At 37.8% G+C, this 20,530-nt stretch overlaps 1 protein-coding gene across 1 annotated transcript in view; it reads right to left on the bottom strand.

Annotated features, from left to right (window-relative positions):
• Positions 1-20,530, bottom strand: part of IL1RAPL2 (interleukin 1 receptor accessory protein like 2) — a 599,554-nt gene that overhangs the window by 550,224 nt on the left and 28,800 nt on the right. The window contains exon 2 of the mRNA XM_055267708.2: positions 11,063-11,249. Coding sequence (XP_055123683.2) covers positions 11,063-11,249 — 187 coding nt within the window. The remainder of the gene's footprint in view (positions 1-11,062; positions 11,250-20,530) is intronic.

Genomic DNA, 20,530 nt, shown 5'->3' with positions numbered 1-20,530 from the left:
ATTTTTGTGGTTCCACTTAAGAGTTCTCCCTTTAGAAATACAAATTTGTTGCCTAGTCAACAATTGCTTAGTTCAATGAAACCAGTAATTGGAAGATTGATAGACTGAACGGGAGAAAGAAAAGCTATTTTAAAACTGGCAAATGAAAATTCTTATAAGTAATGAATTTTCTTCTGTCTGTATGTCTATATGTGTTGTGTGAGTGATGTTTATATGAAAAAGCACTGATTAACTGGTTTAAAAGGAATAAGTGCTCAAATCAAATATTTTGTCAGGAAAATAAAAACTGTAATGTCTTTTAGTTCACATGACTTTAGTAATCTTTGGGAAATAAACACAGTTTTATAAGATTATCGGTAAAATAAAGACATTTGGTCTAAATTAGGCAGGTCAGATATTAGGTTTGCTAAATGCTTTGAGGTCATAAACTGCTCCTTTGACTTTTGAAAATTGTTTGACTTACCTGTTTTAGAGCCATTAGATTCTCGATAAGGCCTGGGGACACATGGAGTTAACCACGCCCCCTAGCTATGCTGGAAACAGTTGGACTTTATCTGCACTTCAGTCTGTTGTCCCAGGCCCCACACCTAGTACATAATTAAAATCACTTCCTTACCAGGTTTTTCACTAAAAATAAAAATTGCTAAGAGTTGAGATTCTAACATGTAATTGAGACTACTGAAGAAACAGTTTTACATGCAAAATGTGTGAGGAAAGTGAAGTATGCTTTCGGTAAAAGATTACAAGAAGGCATGGGAATGTGGATTTTTGTGCCTAGATTAAAGAGTTAAATGATGATTTAGGTTAGCTAGGATAAAGCTGAAAGTTTGAGCAAGTTGTGGAAGATTGTGAAAAATTAAACTTTAAAAGAAATTCCGCATGTGAACATATTGGCTAAATTTAAAGAGGTATTATTCAGTTTTTTTTGTAAATTGAACATTGAAATAAAAGCACAAAAGGGTTTTCTTAGAGCACTGATCTACTATTTAATGAAAATTTGTAATGGGTTATAAAAGATTTATGTGAATCTCACCTTATGGTAAAACTGATTAAGATTAGACAGATTTCTCAATAGATACAGAAAAGGCCTTTGACAAAATTCAACAACATTTCATGCTAAAAACTCTCAATAAATTAGGTATTGATGGGACCTATCTCAAAATAATAAGAGCTATCTATGACAAACCCACAGCCAATATCATACTGAACGGACAAAAACTGGAAGCATTCCCTTTGAAAACTGGCACAAGACAGGGATGCCCTCTCTCACCACTCCTATTCAACATAGTGTTGGAAGTTCTGGCCAGGGCAATTAGGCAGGAGAAGGAAATAAAGTGTATTCAATTAATAAAAGAGGAAGTCAAATTGTCCCTGTTTGCAGATGACATGATTGTATATCTAGAAAACCCCATCATCTCAGCCCAAAATCTCCTCAAGCTGATAAGCGACTTCAGCAAAGTCTCAGGATACAAAATCAATGTACAAAAATCACAAGCATTCTTATACACCAATAACAGACAAACAGAGCCAAATCATGAGTGAACTCCCATTCATAATTGCTTCAAAGAGAATAAAATACCTAGGAATCCAACTTACAAGGGATGTGAAGGACCTCTTCAAGGAGAACTACAAACCACTGCTCAATGAAATAAAAGAGGATACAAACAAATGGAAGAACATTCCATGCTCATGGGTAGGAAGACTCAATCTCGTGAAAATGGCCATACTACCCAAGCTAATTTATAGATTCAATGCCATCCCCATCAAGCTACCAATGACTTTCTTCACAGAATTGGAAATACCTACTTTAAAGTTCATATAGAATCAAAAAAGAGCCCACATCGCCAAGTCAATCCTAAGCCAAAAGAACAAAGCTGGAGGCATCATGCTACCTGACTTCAAACTATACTACAAGCCTGCAGTAACCAAAACAGCATGGTACTGGTACCAAAACAGAGATATAGACCAATGGAACAGAACAGAGCCCTCAGAAATAATGCCGCATATCTATAACTATCCGATCTTTGACAAACCTGACAAAAACAAGCAATGGGGAAAGGATTCCCTATTTAATAAATGGTGCTGGGAAAACTGGCTAGCCATATGTAGAAAGCTGAAACTGGATCCCTTCCTTACACCTTATACAAAAATTAATTCAAGATGGATTAAAGACTTAAATGTTAGACCTAAAACAATAAAAACCCTAGAAGAAAACCTAGGCAATACCATTCAGGACATAGGCATGGGCAAGGACTTCATGTCTAAAACACCAAAAGCAATGGCAACAAAACCCAAAATTGACAAATGGGATCTCATTAAACTAAAGAGCTTCTGCACAGCAAAAGAAACTACCATCAGAGTGAACAGGCAACCTACAGAATGGGAGAAAATTTTTGCAATCTACTCATCTGACAAACGGCTAATATCCAGAATCTACAATGAACTCAAACAAATTTACAAGAAAAAAACAACCCCATCAAAAAGTGGGCAAAGGATATGAACAGACACTTCTCAAAAGAAGACATTTATGCAGCCAAAAGACACATGAAAAAATGTTCATCATCACTGGCCATCAGAGAAATGCAAATCAAAACCACAATGAGATACCATCTCACACCAGTTAGAATGGCCATCATTAAAAAGTCAGGAAACAACAGGTGCTGGAGAGGATGTGGAGAAATAGGAACACTTTTACACTGTTGGTGGGACTGTAAACTAGTTCAACCATTGTGGAAGTCAGTGTGGCGATTCCTCAGGGATCTAGAACTAGAAATACCATTTGACCCAGCCATCCCATTACTGGGTATATACCCAAAGGACTATAAATCATGCTGCTATAAAGACACATGCACATGTATGTTTATTGTGGCACTATTCACAATAGCAAAGACTTGGAACCAACCTACATGTCCAACAACGATAGACTGGATTAAGAAAATGTGGCACATATACACCATGGAATACTATGCAGCCATAAAAAATGATGAGTTCATGTCCTTTGTAGGGACATGGATGAAACTGGAAACCATTATTCTCAGCAAACTATCGCAAGGACAAAAAACCAAACACCACATGTTCTCACTCATAGGTGGGAATTGAACAATGAGAACACGTGGACACAGGAAGGGGAACATCACACACCGGGGACTGTTGTGGGTTGGGGGGAGGGGGGAGGGATAGCATTAGGAGATATACCTAATGCTAAATGATGAGTTAATGGGTGCAGCACACCAACATGGCACATGTATACATATATAACACATCTGCACGTTGTGCACATGTACCCTAAAACTTAAAGTGTAATAATAATAAAATTTTTTAAAAAAAGAAGTAAGCAAAAATAAAAAGATTAGATAGATTTGTCTATTAGGTTTTATTAAAAATTAGGGTTGACATTAATAGTATACTAATGCAAGGATGAAATTTGGCTTTCTTTCTTGAATGAGATTTTCATGTAATATTAAAGAATAATGAAAGATTTTTGTTTGCCTTTTGAATAAACTACAGGAAAAAGAAGAAAAAGACAAGAGACAGATCATTTGGAAAGCTAAGTCTTCCCTTTATCAATGAGTAAAGGTTTTTGCATCTTTAAAATTTTTGAGTCATTATTTTGGCAAAATGAATGATTTATGGTGACATAGAATTCGATTTTATAGTATCAAGTGTTAAACATTTAACATATTTGACAGGCTTCCCCAAGTCAAATTCCAATTTTGAAATTAAGGCTTTTTAGACCACTAACTTTGGGATGCTACAGAGGGCTCCTGAAGCATCCAAAAGAGAGGTAAACAGGATTATTTGATATATTAAGTTACATGGGAAGCACTGTCAAAATAAGAAATTTTTGTTTGTTTGTTTGTTTTGAGACAGTCTCACTCTGTCACCCAGGCTGGAGTGTAGTGCAGTGGTGCAATCCCAGCTCACACACTGCAACCTTTCCCCACCCTCCCCTGTGTTCAAGCAATTCTCATGCTTCAGCCTCTGGTCTCAAACTCCTGACCTCAAAAGATCCGCCTGCCTCAGCCTCCCAAAGTGTTGGGATGACAGGCGTTAGCCACCACGCCCAGCCAGAAATAATCATTAACTTTCTTTAGGTTATATTTTAATGAATGTCATTAATATATGTTCCAAAATTTTACGGGATTTCTAAAATTCTAATGTCTGAGTATATGATATCAATTATAATTATGGTTCTTATGTTAATTTCTTGTAGACCACAGAAATAACCAAATTTCCTTGTCAACTGTGTCCTTATTTGAAGTCATTGCTAGTTAATTGCTTAATTCTGATGCAGTTTCTGAAAAATTCACAAGCATGCAAAATCCTAGAAATATGGTGTCTTTTAGAAGGTTGGAAAGGACCCCGAAAAGCACTCTTGAATACAGGTTTCTCATAACTTTAGAGTCATATCATTTGGACTGGGTAAGAATTCCTGGAACTTTAATGAAAAGACTGGTTTATATAACTGCTAACCCAAGTAGAACAAAAATTAATTGAATACCAAGAAGACACTTTGCCAGATTATCATGCTAAATCAGCCAATACCAAAATTGTATAGATATACAATTTGAATGAACTCCATGGTCTAAGTCCAACGACCTATGATAACCCATCAGTTATCAGTGCTATGCACCTAAATTGGAGAAACAATTGGTATTCAAGAGGACATAAGACCAACGTTAAGCATGGACTCATGGAGAACCAGGGCAGCTGCCTTGTCCTTCCTGAGTCCTTAAAGTTTTTGTTATTAAAAGTTCTGCATTCCATGACTCATGAAAAAGATAAAATAATCCAAATTAAATATATATTGTTGTGGTGAGTTGTACATTGCTAAAATAGTTTATGACCAATGTTTAATTTGTCAAACCCATATTCCTGGGAAGACACTCAAATCTTCAGGTACATTCAGCTACCTGATGGGCCATTTAAACATTTATAGAGGGATTTCATTCAATTGTCATTTTCAATGCATGTTTTCTGGTTGTATCAAAGCTTTTCCTTGCAAGAATGGTGATGTTATAACAGATTATTATGTCACAATTGTATTTTCACCAGGAATAAAAGATTTTTATGGTTCACTAACTGAAGACAATCAACCCCTTCACAATCTAGAACTCAAAGACTGGATCTTCCGAGAACATCAGAGAAGGACTTCCTTTGCCAACCACACTGCAGCAAAGCTAAGGGACCTTGAACCTTGGGCTTATAATCTCACAACTGAGGGAGGGTTGCTCCAGACTTATGGAACTATACACCCATTAGAACCCTTAAGGTAAAGCTACCCAGGGAAGTTTCTCCCCAGAAAAAAAAAAAAAAAAATGGCATCCTTGATGTGAACAGCTTTTTCCCAAGATCACGGATCAAGACTTTTCTACTATCATGAGACTCTTATTTTTAATTTTTTCCTCATTTATGCCTCTATAAACAATAGAAGTCAATAGAAGTTGTGTACACTCATAGGGTATACTTTTATTTAAGAAGGATTTTGCAGCCAGCCTTATACATGGATAACCGTATGCCTTGATAGATGAAAAATGAAGGCCCAATGTAGGTGAATAATTTCAATGGTACATATGTTGCCTCATAGTCAGAAACAGAATGTTGGTTCACTCCTCTTAATCTACATCATAGGTTAAAGACAACATTGCCAGGAGTCCTTCACTATTCTAGAAAGGCATCATTTGTTAAGTCCTTTTTTCCATGGTGTGGAGTAAAAGAGGGAATGATTAGAAATGTATCCGTTATGATAGGCTCTATAACTGATTCTACTGTAAACGCTATGGTTACACAACAGACTTTAAATTCTCTTGTGAAAATTACGCTAAATAATAGAATTGCTCTAGATTACTTACTGGCTAAACAGAGAAGTATCTGTGCAACTGCTGGTACTTGTGGCCTGTGGAGAAATATATCCCATCAGGTATTATAGAGATTCAGTGTAGGAGATTAATGAAGAGACTGCTTAGTTAAAGCAAGTAGACTCTTTAGCTCATTCTTTGATCTATTTGATTTTAGTTGGTTTGGTTCATGGGGACCCTAGGTAAGGGGCATACTCCAAACTCTTGGTATTATCCTCCTGACAATCATAATAGTAGTCCCCCTGGTGTACTGTATTCTCTCAAAAGTTTTAAATGTTTGCATTCAGCCATCTCAAGAATGGCAAATGTTCTCTCTTCAATTGGAATGCCAGTAGCTGAAGGAAATGTGTGACCATGAGGGCATCATAACCTATGAATGAATTGCTGAGACCTGGAAACCCAAAATGACGGTAACTGAGAGTGGCACACTCACCTAAGTGAGAACCTGACAAAAAGGAGGGAATTTTTAAACAAAATTATGGGAGGCCATTGTTTTGGACTGAGCTCATGTCATGCACTAGGCCCCAACAGACCAGACAAAATCAAAAGGGACTCACTTGTGCTAAATGTAACATAATCAAACTAAGACTTTAAGGAAACACATATATCCTAGAACAGACCAGGTTTTGTTTTTTTCTCCTGTAAACAGGATGTTCCAGACTAAGAAGTTATCCTCTACTCTAACCCTTACAAAAAAAAAAAAAATGACCTGAAGTCCTTGTTCACACCTTACACAACCCACTGTTCTGCTATTTTCCAGTGGGTTTCAAGACCACATAAGTACATTTATGATGGTGATAGTGACATCAATGACTAAAGTTTTGGTCAATCTCTCAAAATGAGAGGATGAATAAAAGGGGGAAATTGTTAAATCATGTTTAGCCTAAAGCTGCTTTCTTACATATTTTAAGTTAGGCCTAAAGGTTTCTCTGTACACTGTCAAATATAACAAGTGGAGGTGTAAGTAGACCATAGCCTACTTTTGTGCCAATTACTAAGTTTTGACCAATCAAATGTGGCCAACTGTTTGAACCGTGTTCAAATAAGGCACAGAGCTATAACCAATCCAGCTGTTTGTGTTCCTCACTTCTATTTTCTGTACATCACTTTCATTTTTCTTTCCACAAATATTCTTCTACCACATGGCTGCACTGGAGTCTCTGAGCTTACTCTGGCTCAGAAGACTGCCTGATTTGTGAATCATTCTTTGCTCAATTAATCTTTTAAATTTAATTTGGTTGAAATTTTTCTTTTAACACGTTGGACAGTTCTAACTTTGAATGAGCACCAGAATAAACTCTGGACAAATGTATCCTCTTCTTTATATTGTTATAGCCAGAGCAAAACTTGCTCAGCCTGGTAGAAAATATAACTTCTGCACAGCAAAAGAAACTACCATCAGAGTGAACAGGCAACCTACAGAATGGGAAAAAGTTTTTGCAATCCACTTATCTGACAAAGGGCTAATATCCAGAATCTACAATGAACTCAAACAAATTTACAAGAAAAAAACAAACAACCCCATCAAAAAGTGGGCAAAGAATATGAACAGACACTTCTCAAAAGAAGACATTTATGCAGCCAAAAGACACATGAAAAAATGCTCATCATCACTGGCCATCAGAGAAATGCAAATCAAAACCACAATGAGATGCCATCTCACACCAGTTAGAATGGTCATCATTAAAAAGTCAGGAAACAACAGGTGCTGGAGAGGATGTGGAGAAATAGGAACACTTTTACACTGTTGGTGGGACTGTAAACTGGTTCAATCATTGTGGAAGACAGTGTGGCGATTCCTCAGGGATCTAGAACTAGAAATACCATTTGACCCAGCCATCCCATTACTTGGTATATACCCAAAGGATTATAAATCATGCTGCTATAAAGACACATGCACACGTATGTTTACTGCAGCACTATTCACAATAGCAAAGACCTAGAACCAACCCAAATGTCCAACAATGATAGACTGGATTAAGAAAACGTGGATATACACCATGGAGTGCTATGCAGCCATAAAAAATGATGAGTTCATGTCTTTTGTAGGGACATGGATGAAGCTGGAAACCATCATTCTCAGCAAACTATTGCAAGGACAAAAAACCAAACATTGCATGTTCTCACTCATAGGTGAGAAGTGAACAATGAGAACACTTGGACACAGGAAGGGGAGCATCACACACCGGGGCCTGTCGTGGGGTGGGGGGAGGGGGAGCGATGGCATTAGGAGATACACCTAATGTAAATGATGAGTTAATGGGTGCAGCACACCAATATGGCACATGTATACATATGTAACAAACCTGCACGTTGTGCACATGTACCCCAGAACTTAAAGTATAATAATAAAAAATAAATAAAAAATAAATTTTAAAAAAGAAAATGCATGGGCTATAAAGTAGGCAAGGTAGACTATCCAAATACTGACTGAAAAGGAAATATTTTCCTAATATGTTGGTACATTTTCTTCAGGTATTTACTTGAAACCTTGTATGAGAACCAAGAGTTAGCAATACATTTCTGAGCTTCAGGTACTCTTTAACTTTCGATTCTAGTATTTTATCCTAATCCGTTAGTATATTGTAGGGGCTAAGAGTGGGGCTAGTAGCCAAACTGCAAGTCACAAACTACTGTTGACTTTTGCTAACCCACTTAGCTTGTCTGAGTCTGCAGTCACTTCTTCTATAAAATAGAGATAATATTACCTTATATGGTAGTTCTAAGAATTGCGTTAATCTATCTCATGCACCTAAAACACAGCTTGCCATACAGTAAGTACTTAAGAAATGTTAGCTAACATTATGATGATCATTTATCAACTGTAAAATATTATAGAAATATTAAATATTATCCAGGCAGAGCTGGAAAGGCCTGTTGCTTCACCATTGTTGGTCCATTTCTAAGGAAGAGTGAGAAGTGGCATTTGCCAAGCAGTAAATTGCTTGAGTATGTAAGGATGATAGTGATGTCTAGAGATATGAGAAAAGGAGAAGAAAGAAGTTAGCAGAAAGTAAGATGAGATAGTAGAATTACTCTTAGAAGGGAAAGTTGATTATCTGGATTTCACTCCCAGCTGCTAACTCTTTGGGCAGGTCACCTTCCCTTCCTCAACCATAAAATTAAAATAAAACTTTCTTTTTCTTTCTTTGGCCAGGCTGCACTGCACCAGCATGGCATCTTACAAAAGTTCCCAAGATATGACCAAGGCTGGGTTTAGTCCCAGGCCCATTGCCGGAGAGGGTAGTGATTAAGAAAGTGAATTCTGGAGTCACACTGCCTTGAACAGAAAATCAGGCTTTGTTCACTGTGTAACTTTGGATAGGTCACATCTCTCTCAGCCTCAGTGGTTTTGTTCTCCATTAAATTAGGATAATAGCACCTATCACACAGAGTTGCACTGAGATTTAAACAAGATAATGTTGAAATCAAGTTTAGCTACAATGAATGGCACACAATAAGTGCTTAATAAATACAAATGAGGTTGATGATGGCATAAACCCACCAAATTATCTGTAGTCTATGTTTATGCATAATAAACATTATGTTCCTTTTTATCTGTCACAATATTGTCTTCATTAAGATAATTCCCACTGAGACCTGGACGTTCTAGTACAGAGCATGTTCTTGGTGTCTATTGGTAAGTTTCCCTAGGCGTGAAAATGGAGAGGCTTCCAAATGTAAAGGCACATGACAGCTGTGGGAGTTAGGGATTAAGCTTCCCTAGGAACTGAGGGTCTGTCAGATCCTATAGACGCAACCTGCTCCACCTTTTATGTGTGTTTGGTTCCAACAGTACACACAGCATCTGTGCAGAAAACCTTCCTGGTCATCTACCATCACATCATAAAACTGCCCAGTGTGTCAATTGCTGTGGTTCAGAGCTGACAGAAGAGAGTTGGCTTAGTTCTGTTACAAGATCGTGGGCCCCAGGTTAGCTGCCAGAATATCATAGCTGGAAGGTTGTGTGGTTATTATCTGCTTCTTCCCGTAGATCCAATTCTTTGCCCTTGCCTGCTCTAGTCTATGCTCAGAAAAGCCGAACACTATTGATTCTATCCCCTGCCTCTGCCCCCTGGCTTCTGTTTCAGTTTGAATGAGGGTGGCAGGAGAGGGAAATAACTAGCAAATAAACAGAGAGCAGGAGTTATAAATGGTTAGGGTATTTATCCTACCCACTCCCTTCCTATCTGCCACCCTCATATGTTCCTTTAAGGCTGTATCTCTTGGCAGCTTCCTCCACTCTTGCCAGGTTCCAGTGACACTGCTCCTTCCCCTTGACACTGCAGGTCTAGGGGTGATAATCAACAGCTTGCTCCTTTATCGATTTCTTCAAGCCTGCCCAAACTTTTGCAAATAATCCTTTCATTCAACTCTCTTCTTCTTCTTTTTTTTTTTGTAGATGGAGTCTCGCTCTGTTGCCCACACTGGAGTGCAGTGACACGATCTCGGCTCACTGCAACCTCTGCCTCCTGTGTTCAAGCGGTTCTCCTGCCTCAGCCTTCCAAGTAGCTGGGATTACAGGTGTGTGCTGCAATGCCCAGCTAATTTTTAGATTTTAGTAGAGATGGGGTTTCGCCATGTTGGCCAGGCTGGTCTCAACTCCTGACCTCAGGTGATCTGCCCGCCTCCGCCTCCCAAAATGCTGGGATTACAGGCATGAGCCACTGTGCCTAGCCACAATTCTCTTCTGTTCAACCTTTGAGCGTGGTTTATTTCCAGCTAAACTTAACCTTAACAGTGTTTACACATCCTGTACTGGGCCCGTTTCTCTCCTCTGCATTCACTGTTGTGGCTTTCACAGAGTAGACCATTATGATAGTTGTTATTCTTTATAAGTACTACTACTTGTAATGGCAGGCCTTTGTTCCTGCCAGTAAATAATATTTCTGTGTCCCCCAAATAATTTCTTTCAAGTGTTATTTAAATGTTTACCCTTCTTCCCATTAGTTCTTATATGTTGTCAGGCTGGAGGGACATTCTACTTTTAGCAGTTGGAGAAAGGGGTATTGCTTCTAACACCTGCATTAAAAACCAGTGATACATAAGAGTCACAGCTCTGAATTATTTAGTTATGGATCTGTTGATTCTTCTCAGTGAAATATCTAATACCAAAAACTAGTAACAAAAAAATCTCCCTTTCCTCATCCCCAAGGCTGCTATTGACTGCGGTAAAATATGCATTTGACACCATGCTGAGTTACCTTATACCACACAACATCAGGCTCCTGATCGGACTTTTTAAAGTCATCCATGTCTGGACAGGAGATCTCCTTTCTTTTAGTGACTTCAGATTTTTCTAAATAGCGGATCCTGCTGTTGTAGCACAGGCCTGATTCATTCTCTGCAACAGTCAAGGACATTGACACCTTCATGCAATATGTTGAGTTTCTGTAGGAACAGAGAAATAACAAAATGGCTTTATTGGGTGTTTAAAACTTTGTTTGTGTTCTATATATTTCAAGAGTATTGACTTTTCCATTTAGGACCTTGCCTAGAAATCAGAAACAACATCAAAGCAACACAGAGCAGTTTTATGCTGCAACTGACAAGAAGATATGAAACTAACTGATAATGTGGATATTTGTGGCCATGAGGTAGCCACAGAGCTACATAGAGAAGCTATACCCATCTTCCAAACTGTAAGATAGTCTGACTTCTTTCCCAGCAATAAATATTGCTATGTTGAAAATCTGATAATAAAAACCTGTGAGAAAGTCTCTATAACTGGAGCTGTAGCCATTTTTGCTCTGACCCTGTAGCCAGTCCTTTAACAGTTACCACAGGGATAGTTGAATTTTACTATTGGTTTCTCAGCCAACATTTCCTGATACAGAATATATACTAAAAACCAGATCAAGATACAGAGGATATCTGTTAGCTTACAGGTTAATTTACCTGTTAACTATTCAGCTTTTTTTTTTTTTTTTTTTTTGAGACGGAGTCTCGCTCTGTTGCCCAGGCTGGAGTGCAGTGGCGCTATCTCTGCTCACTGAAAGCTCCGCCTCCCAGGTTCACGCCATTCTCCTGCCTCAGCCTCCCGAGTAGCTGGAACTACAGGCACCTGCCACCACGCCCGGCTAATTTTTTTGTATTTTTAGTAGATACACGGTTTCACCCTGTTAGCCAGGATGGTCTGGATCTGCTGACCTCATGATCCACCCGCCTCGGCCTCCCAAAGTGATTACAGGCGTGAGCCACGGCACCCGGCCAACTATTCAGCTTTTTAAGGTACTCACTGAGATGTGCCAGGTGTTGAATTTTCGGCTTGTATAAAGAAGAAATCCTACTAGAGTCTGGTCAGTTGGGATTAATTGTATCAACCAGCACTAGCATTATAAAGAATTCTCAACACGGAATGTTATCATAAGGCCACTTTAGAAATTGGGCATTAATTGGCTAACACATTACAGAAGAGTATTTATTGAATAAAAATTCTGTCTTCTTGTACCTTGGTTAGCACTTTCTCAATAATGTGAGTTCAATAAACATATTTAATGAATCTAATTAACTACAATAAATAAATATAAATAAATAAAAATTCTGCCTTTATTTTTCTATGTATAATCCATGACCTTTCTCTACCCTACCTTACCTGGATTCCAGAAGATGTCAAACACAAAAGAAAATGGAAAAGTGTGAGGAAGAAATCAGAAGCAGCCTGATAACACTATGAAAATCAGCTGTAAATCTTGGAATATTTAATTTTACTTTATGGAAGACATTTCAGGACCATAACTGTTTTAAACATCAAGGGATACGTGCTGTCAAAACTAAAATTGCCAAGAGCGGCAATTCAAACCAACTACTTTATAACTGAGTAATAACAATCCTAACACATGGGATTAGCATGCCAACCAATAATTTTAAGACAGTACCAAATGATTGGCACTGTTCATACTGCTTAGTACTCACTCATTGCAATTTTATATCCCCGACATCATGCAAAACACAGGAATGCAGATGGCTATGCCTCTTGGGTTTACAAACTAAGTTAATAAGAATGACTCCTACTTAGGCTTCTGGTAAAGTTAATTTCCGGCAAGCACCCCTGACTATGCCCAGGCCTGTGTCATCTGAGAAGGAAACTATCAAAGCACTCCAATTCTGATGTTTAGATGCAACCCCATCACACTATGTAGACTGTAGGATTTGCTTTTCTTTCTTCCTCTATATGGGTTCCCGGAACACAAAGCGCATAAGATATGCCCACTGGGGATTAAGTGAAAGAAACATTTATGTTCTTGTCAGACATTGGACAGCCTCTTTAAGTGCCACGAAGCTAAAGCCACAATAGTAGTAATCTCAGAGAAGAAGGGTAAATCAGTTTAGCTCAATCAATTGAGCTCTTTTTCACCATTTTTTAAACACTTCAGTGTTAAATATTTCCAAGTCTCCTTGCTTGATACAAGGCCATACATGATCTAGCTCAACATAACATTCTCCCCTTTACTCATTAGGGTGCAGCCACACTGGCATTTTCTCTGTTCATTGAACACACTAAGCCTATTCAAACAATAGGCCTTTGTACTTGCTCTTATCTGATCTTCTAATATTCGTTTATTTGTTAAAGTATGCACTAAAAAGGGCAAGGAATTTGTTGCTCTTGTTCATTACACCATCCCTGGGATCTAAATGAATAGATAGTAGATGCTTAGTAAACGTTAGTTGATTAAATGAATGGGCATCAAAAGGTATCTATTTGAGAGAAATGTTATTTTTTTTCCACTTTTGTATCAGTCCCATATGGTATATACCCCCCTTTCTTCAGATGAAGGTATATGGCTTGTCAAATATCACATTCCTTCAGATGAAGGTATATGGCTTGTCAAATACCATATTCCTTGTATAAGTATGACCCAGATAATTTGCAGGTATTTGTGGATAGCCACTAGGAGCTAGGAGGAAGATTAGCCAAGTTTTGTGCAGCAGCATATTGGCAAAGAATTAAAAATATTGGCTACATCTGAAAGACAAGAATGACCAGCAGGGGCAGGGGATAGAGGGAAGCTAAATGGTCACAGTTATTTAAAAGATATCTAACACAGAAGAAAGATAATCATCTCTACTGGATATCCAAAGTGTTATGAACAGTTCTTGATGTTACTGACTTTGATCGTATCTGCTCCATGTTGTTCATTCATACAGGTGAAAGAGACATACTTGTTAAAAAATTTTCAATTATTATGTTATACCTCCACGGAAGGAGAAGTGTTGACCAGAGATCTCAATAATAGAAGTAGGTGAAATGTTCAATGCTCTGAAAGAAGCTAACTATCCCAAATGTATTTATCCCTGGGTAGAAAATGGGGTAGACTAAAGTAGAGGACCAATCTGATATAGTGGTTTCTTAACAAAGCATCATCTTTCAACTAAGCCTCACTAGGCTCAACTAGTTCTGTGACCTTGGACAAATTGTTTAACCTCTCTGAGTCTCAGTTTCTTCACCTGAAACATGAGGATAAGAAGCTGTTTATGGTGGCTCCATTGGAGGTGGGAGGAAGGATTTCCTTTCATTATACAACTATGAGTAAAAATAGGTTTACATTTTTATACCTGACCTGTTCAGATCACTGTAAGTATTAAAAAAAAAGTATGTAAAATACCTAATACAGGATCTATCAAAAAGTAGGTATTCAAACAATTGTATCTCTAATTAGAATTGTAGGTATTGTCAGCATTGTTAAATATATTAAAAGATATATATAATAATTATATATGTATAACTAATATGTATGTATACATATATAACTAATATGTATATATGTATAATATACATACCTAATATATAATACTTACAATTTACATGTGATATAATAATCATGAACAATATAAAAATAACACACTGGCAGCAGTGGGTTAAAATAGTCTGCTGGGTTAGAAGTGCTACTTGACAGGAAACAGTCTGGAAGAGGTCAGTTGGGCAAAAGGTCTAATACCAGAGAGCCACGTAGGTCTGAGAGGATCAAAAAGATACACTGACTTAGGCACAGAAAGAAGTGTATCAAGAGAAAGCAGCTAAGGCAGGAAGGAACTTCTAGGTACTCTGAGTACTAGCTACTAGGCAGAGGCTAGAACCTTGGAGGTCAAAGAGTTAGTAAAAGCTCCACTTAAAAAGGTTTACTTCTGGCCTGGCACGGTGGCTCACACCTGTAATCCCAGCACTTTGGGAGGCCCAGGCAGGTGGATCACAAGGTCAGGAGATTGAGACCAGTCTGCCTAACACGGTGAAACCCCGTTTCTACTAAAAATACAAAAAATTAGCCAGGCGTGGTGGCACGTGCTTATAGTCCCAGCTACTCCGGAGGCAGAGGCAGGAGAATTGCTTGAACCCAGGAGGCAGAGGTTGCAGTGAGCTGAGATCCTGCCACTGCACTCCAGCCTGGGCGACAGAGTGAGACTCTGTCTCAAAAAAACAAACAAACAAACAAACAAACAAACAAAAAATTTACTTCTGGGAGCTTCTTAGACAAATGCCTTCTACAACAAAGCCCAGAGACCTCAAAGCCAGGTTTCCAGGCACAAGACAAGAGCCATTCATGTGTTCATTCCCCAACCTCTCCAAAGTATAAACAACGTAGATGGTGTCAGCAGCATTTGTATTGATTTGGGGTGGTGTTAAAGGCAAGGAAGCCACCCTGGAGATGGCTGATGAGTTGAAGGAGGAAGTGTGTCCTTCCTAACCCTTAGCCACAAACAACTTTAAGCCAGGGCCCAGTATGTATACACTCTCATTGTGGTCACTGACATGTGAATAGATGCTGACACGTGAATAGATGCTGACAAACTACTTTGTTAACTCATGAACAAGTCCTAGTATGAAGTCGTTGAGGATGACCGACGTCCCTGGAACTTAAAGACAAGGTCTGATGTGAGTCCTGCTATCACCCCAGGTGACCTGGGGGAGGTATCATCAAGGCTGCCTGACAGTCTGAAACTCAGGTTGATTTTTATTAGTTGTGTAATCCAGCCCTGGCACAGTTCGTGCTAACAATCTTGCATTATTTAGATTTTATTTTGAAAAATGCCCCAGGCTGGTTCTATTTAAAATATTTCCTGCAACTGGGACCTAAAAATGTTACTTTCATTAGGTACAATTAGAGCTATGTGAGGTTGAGGAGGCAGACTGACGAGTGTGCAAGAATGGAGATGGTATTTTTTCTCTCCCTACTTCACATCCTGAGGAAGACAAGGAACACATTCAGGCTCAATGTAGGCAAAAGGCCTTTGCAATGATACTGCAGCAACGACTTACAATTACACACGTTAGTAATCTTTCCAAGTACTTCTATATGTATTATCTTACTTAATTCTGCCAATAACCCTGGAAAATGGGCAGGGTAAGTATCCCTTACAGGAGTAAAACATAGACACAGAGAGGACAAAGAACTTTGTTAAGCTGACGTAGCTGGTCAGTAGTTCAGAACCAAGGTTTATTGGCTGCTAGCCCCTGGATACTCTCAGAACTTGATGCTAACACTGCTTAACAGCCAAACTAACTTGTGGTTATCCATACCAACTTGAGGAAGCTGACAGAAAGAAAAGCAGATGTGTAAAGGTAACATCTAAGGAATAATGTTAATTTGCATAGCACAGAAGAATTAGAAAATTTATAAATAAACCTTGCTTTCTATTCCAAAGGTTTAATGTTAGCTTGTTTAGGTCATAATTAGAACTTTTTATCCAGATGTATTTCTAAGGGAAAATATTGACCAATCTTGGGTTCTCTGGGGAGAAAAGTAAAACTCATAATTTAAAATACACATGAAACATCCAAACTCCTTTTCTAACTCGCATTTATAAAACATGCCCATACTATAAAGTTTTGTTTTACAGTTTGAGCATATGTGAACTTGTCGTATCGCCAGGACTAAGCTGGTGAAAATAATCTAAATAAATTAGGGATCTTTCTTGTACTTAAAATCAAAAGCCCTAGATAAAATGCCTCAGGATATAGTTGAAACTTTCCTAACTGATTTATTCGATTGTCTTATCCTCACTTCAAAATACTTTCCTTGTAAATTTCAGAGACTATTTAATGATAAGGAAACTAAAACAAGCTTTACTGTCTGAAATTTTATAAGGTGAATTGATTTGCTACACATAACATCAATTAATCAATCTACAGTCATTGAATAAGACTGATGTTAAAACATAAGAACTAGCAACTGATATTGTAGCAAATTCAAGGAAGGAAAACAAATGAATAAACAAGATCTCAAGCCCTTTGATAAGTTCTATTTCTCAAAAATCATTAGAAAAATAAGGTTTTCTAGTAAAGGGGGATGAGGGGGAAAAAAGAATATACATGTATTTATTACAGCTGAACTGTACATTTAAAATGGTAAGGATGGTAAATTACATATGTATATTTTACCTTATTTAAAAAAGTTTAAATTGCAAATATTAAAAAAATAAAAAGAAGAAAGTTTTATTGAAAAATCTTTTAAGCTTGATTGGAAAGGGGACTTTCAGATGTCTGCATAAATAATTACATAAAACTGCAAACTTGCAATGTTAATACATTAAAAGATCAAGATGGCCAAAACCCTGAACTGTGTATTAATATTATCATTCTATGAAGACCCACAACCCTTTAGAATCATTCAAATGACATTTAATGGGCACCTGCTATGTGCCATGCTGTTTATATACATTGAAAAGCAGATGTAAACCTAATATAAGGATAAAAATATCTATGCTAGTAAGAAGTTTGGGGATACAGGATCTATTGAATGAACTCACTTTTGTCACTTTTAGTCTTTAAGTAAGTCATCTTACTTCTAGGCTTGTAGAGTTGTAAAGAGCTCAGGGATTTTTGTTTTATTAAGTTGTTTAAAAAAAAAACAAAGAATGCTATCATTCATAGATGACATCTCTAGCCTGTAAATATGTCAATATAATAGGTTTTAAGTTTATGTACATTTTTCCATAAGGTATAAACCTGGTAATTAAACAAACAAGGATTTGTGGGGACATAAACATATCATAATTTTTTAACTGTTCTTATCTCCTGCTGACATGAACATTCAGCCTTTGACATGACACTGGTAATCTGCAACCCAGAATTATTTAAGCATAACTTTCTTATAGTTCATGATGCAGTCAGATAAAAGGTCAATCCAAGGACTTGAGTAGCTTACTGCTTGATAATGCAGCTTTTAGAGTTAGACTTGGGTTCAAATCCCAGCTCCATAATGTCTTACCTATGGATCTTTGCATGGGTGACTAAATCTCAGTTTTTGGTATATGTGGAATGAGAATAATAAAAGCAGCTATCTTTATAGGGTTGTTTTATTATGCAAGTGTTAAGAATGGTAAAGGGGGCCGGGCCCAGTGGCTCACACCTGTATTCCCAGCACTTTGGGGAGCCAAGTGGGTAGATCACTTGTGGACAGGAATTCGAGACCAGCCTGGCCAACATAACAAAACTATGTCTCTACTAAAAATACAAAACAAAAAAATAGCTGGCATGGTGGTACGCTCTTGTAATCCCAGCTACTGAGGGATTAGAGGAGGCTGAGGCACGAGAATCACTTGAACCCGGGAGGTGGAGGTTGCAGTGAGCTGAGATCACACCATTGCACTCCAGCCTGAGCAACAGAGTGAGACTCTGTCTCAAAAAAAAAAAAAAAAAAAGGAAAAGAAAGAATGGTAAAGAGTCTGAGATTTTACCTTACTTATGCACTAAAAATTTAGCCTGCCAGTTTCATGGAAGCTGGTAGAAGACACCAGAATCCTAGGTCAGAAATAATAAACAGTTAATTGGAGCAATGACAATAGCCAAAGTATCAGTATTTGTGTTGCTTACACAAACTCAATTCCCATAGGATAATACAAAGAGGATCAGGTGACACTTGTAGAAGTATTGGGTTGTATTACAGAAGAACCCCATGCTTAAGAAACACAAATTTCTTATAATGGGCCATAAGCATGTCTGCCCTTTGTTCCAGAGGCAGATACTAACTGTATTTTCCAAGGCTATAAGCAAATCTGCCTTTTGCTCTAGAGATAGACACTATTTCTATCTTCTAAGGCTATTCTCTGGCCAGGCACGGTGGCTCACGCCTGTAATCCCAGCACTTTGGGAGGCTGAGGCAGGCAGATCACCTGAGGTCTGGAGTTCAAGACCAGCCTGGCCAACATGGTGAAACCCTGTCTCTACAAAAATTACCCGGGTATGATGGCGGGTGCCTGTAATCTCAGCTACTTGGTAGGCTGAGATGGGAGAATCGCTTGAACTTGAGAGGCGGAGGTTGCAGTGAGCCGAGATCGTGCCATTATACTCCAGCCTGGGTGACAGAGGAGACTATGTCTCAGAAAAAAAATAAAAATAAATAAATAAATAAAAGTCTGTTCTCTATACATACACCTTTGAAAAGATAATCCAGGGGAAAGGATACTCTGCTCACAGACGTGTAAAAAATGCAAGAGCCCCATGGAGAATTCTCTCCTAACAATGAGATAGTTCATTTAAAGCTCATAGCACAGTGCTTGGCATATACTAAGTACTCAATAAAAATTAATTTCCTTTAACATCATCACCACTATTATCACACTATCTACCGATTCCCAACCCAATCCATAAAGTGAATCAAAGATGTTTTGTTTTCTTCTTCTTGTTATTGTTTTTAAAAAAAGTAGCTCGTGGACAAGGTTATAGTAAACATTATGTATATTTTAAAAACTACTCACTCAAAATAAAATTTTTGTCATCAAAATATTCTTCACCTTGAATTCAAAGCAAACTATAATTTATTTAGAGGCTGTGCATTAAATTTAGAAACCTACTCAAGAAAAAAGTATACAGTACATATATATGTAGCAATCCATTTATATATAACTAAGAATTGTGGATCATTCTAGTGGTGAGCTCATGTCACCATTGCTAAGGGAAAAACAATTGCAGTATGCCACCTAAGGGTACAGGCAGCTTGTTCAAAATCTGACTACCAATGATTGAGGATGTGGATAAAGGTAAGGTAATAACGAAGGTAAATTTGAAAGGTTCCCTGACACCACCATTGTCCACATCATAGTATGAGTGATTCCTGCTTTCTTGTTTGGATGAAGACAATTTTAAGAACGGTAATCTGAGACACATCATACTACAACCAGAAAGGTCTTCATAGATCTTTGGAGAACCCCGATGTTTCTATTAAGAACAAGAACATAACTCTCCTCCAGAAATCCTTCCCCAACCAATTTCACTGACTCTAATAACTATTTCTCACTTCCTCAATCTTTCTCTATAAATATCAGATTACACTGATATTTTTGCATCTGTCAATATGTTATTTCATAGTTATTATCATAGAATTCACAAAGGTTTGGCCTTATTTCCTGGGTCACAATGCAAACTCTTCAAAACACAGAGTTTTCTTTACATATGATTACCTTTCTTCATACAGTAAATACCAGATTATTTTCCCTGTCTTTGTATTGAAAATTGTATAACTTAGTTGTCTCACCAAATAAGCTGTCATATCCTACGCTTCCATGATCTATTTTCTGATTGCTCGTGGCTGTGTCAGAGATCTTGAAAGACTAGTCAGTATTCAAAATTTCTACTTGTTCCTTTAATTTCATTCTGTGATCCCCCATCATCTGGCACCTGCCTCACCATTCTATTGATTCTCATCACTTGAATCACTAAGGATGTCTTATTAGCT

The sequence above is a fragment of the Symphalangus syndactylus genome, chromosome X, assembly GCF_028878055.3.
Source record: "Symphalangus syndactylus isolate Jambi chromosome X, NHGRI_mSymSyn1-v2.1_pri, whole genome shotgun sequence".
NCBI classification, from domain to species: domain Eukaryota; kingdom Metazoa; phylum Chordata; class Mammalia; order Primates; family Hylobatidae; genus Symphalangus; species Symphalangus syndactylus.
Note: the sequence above shows the minus strand (reverse complement) of the source record. Positions and strands in the feature narration are given on the sequence as shown.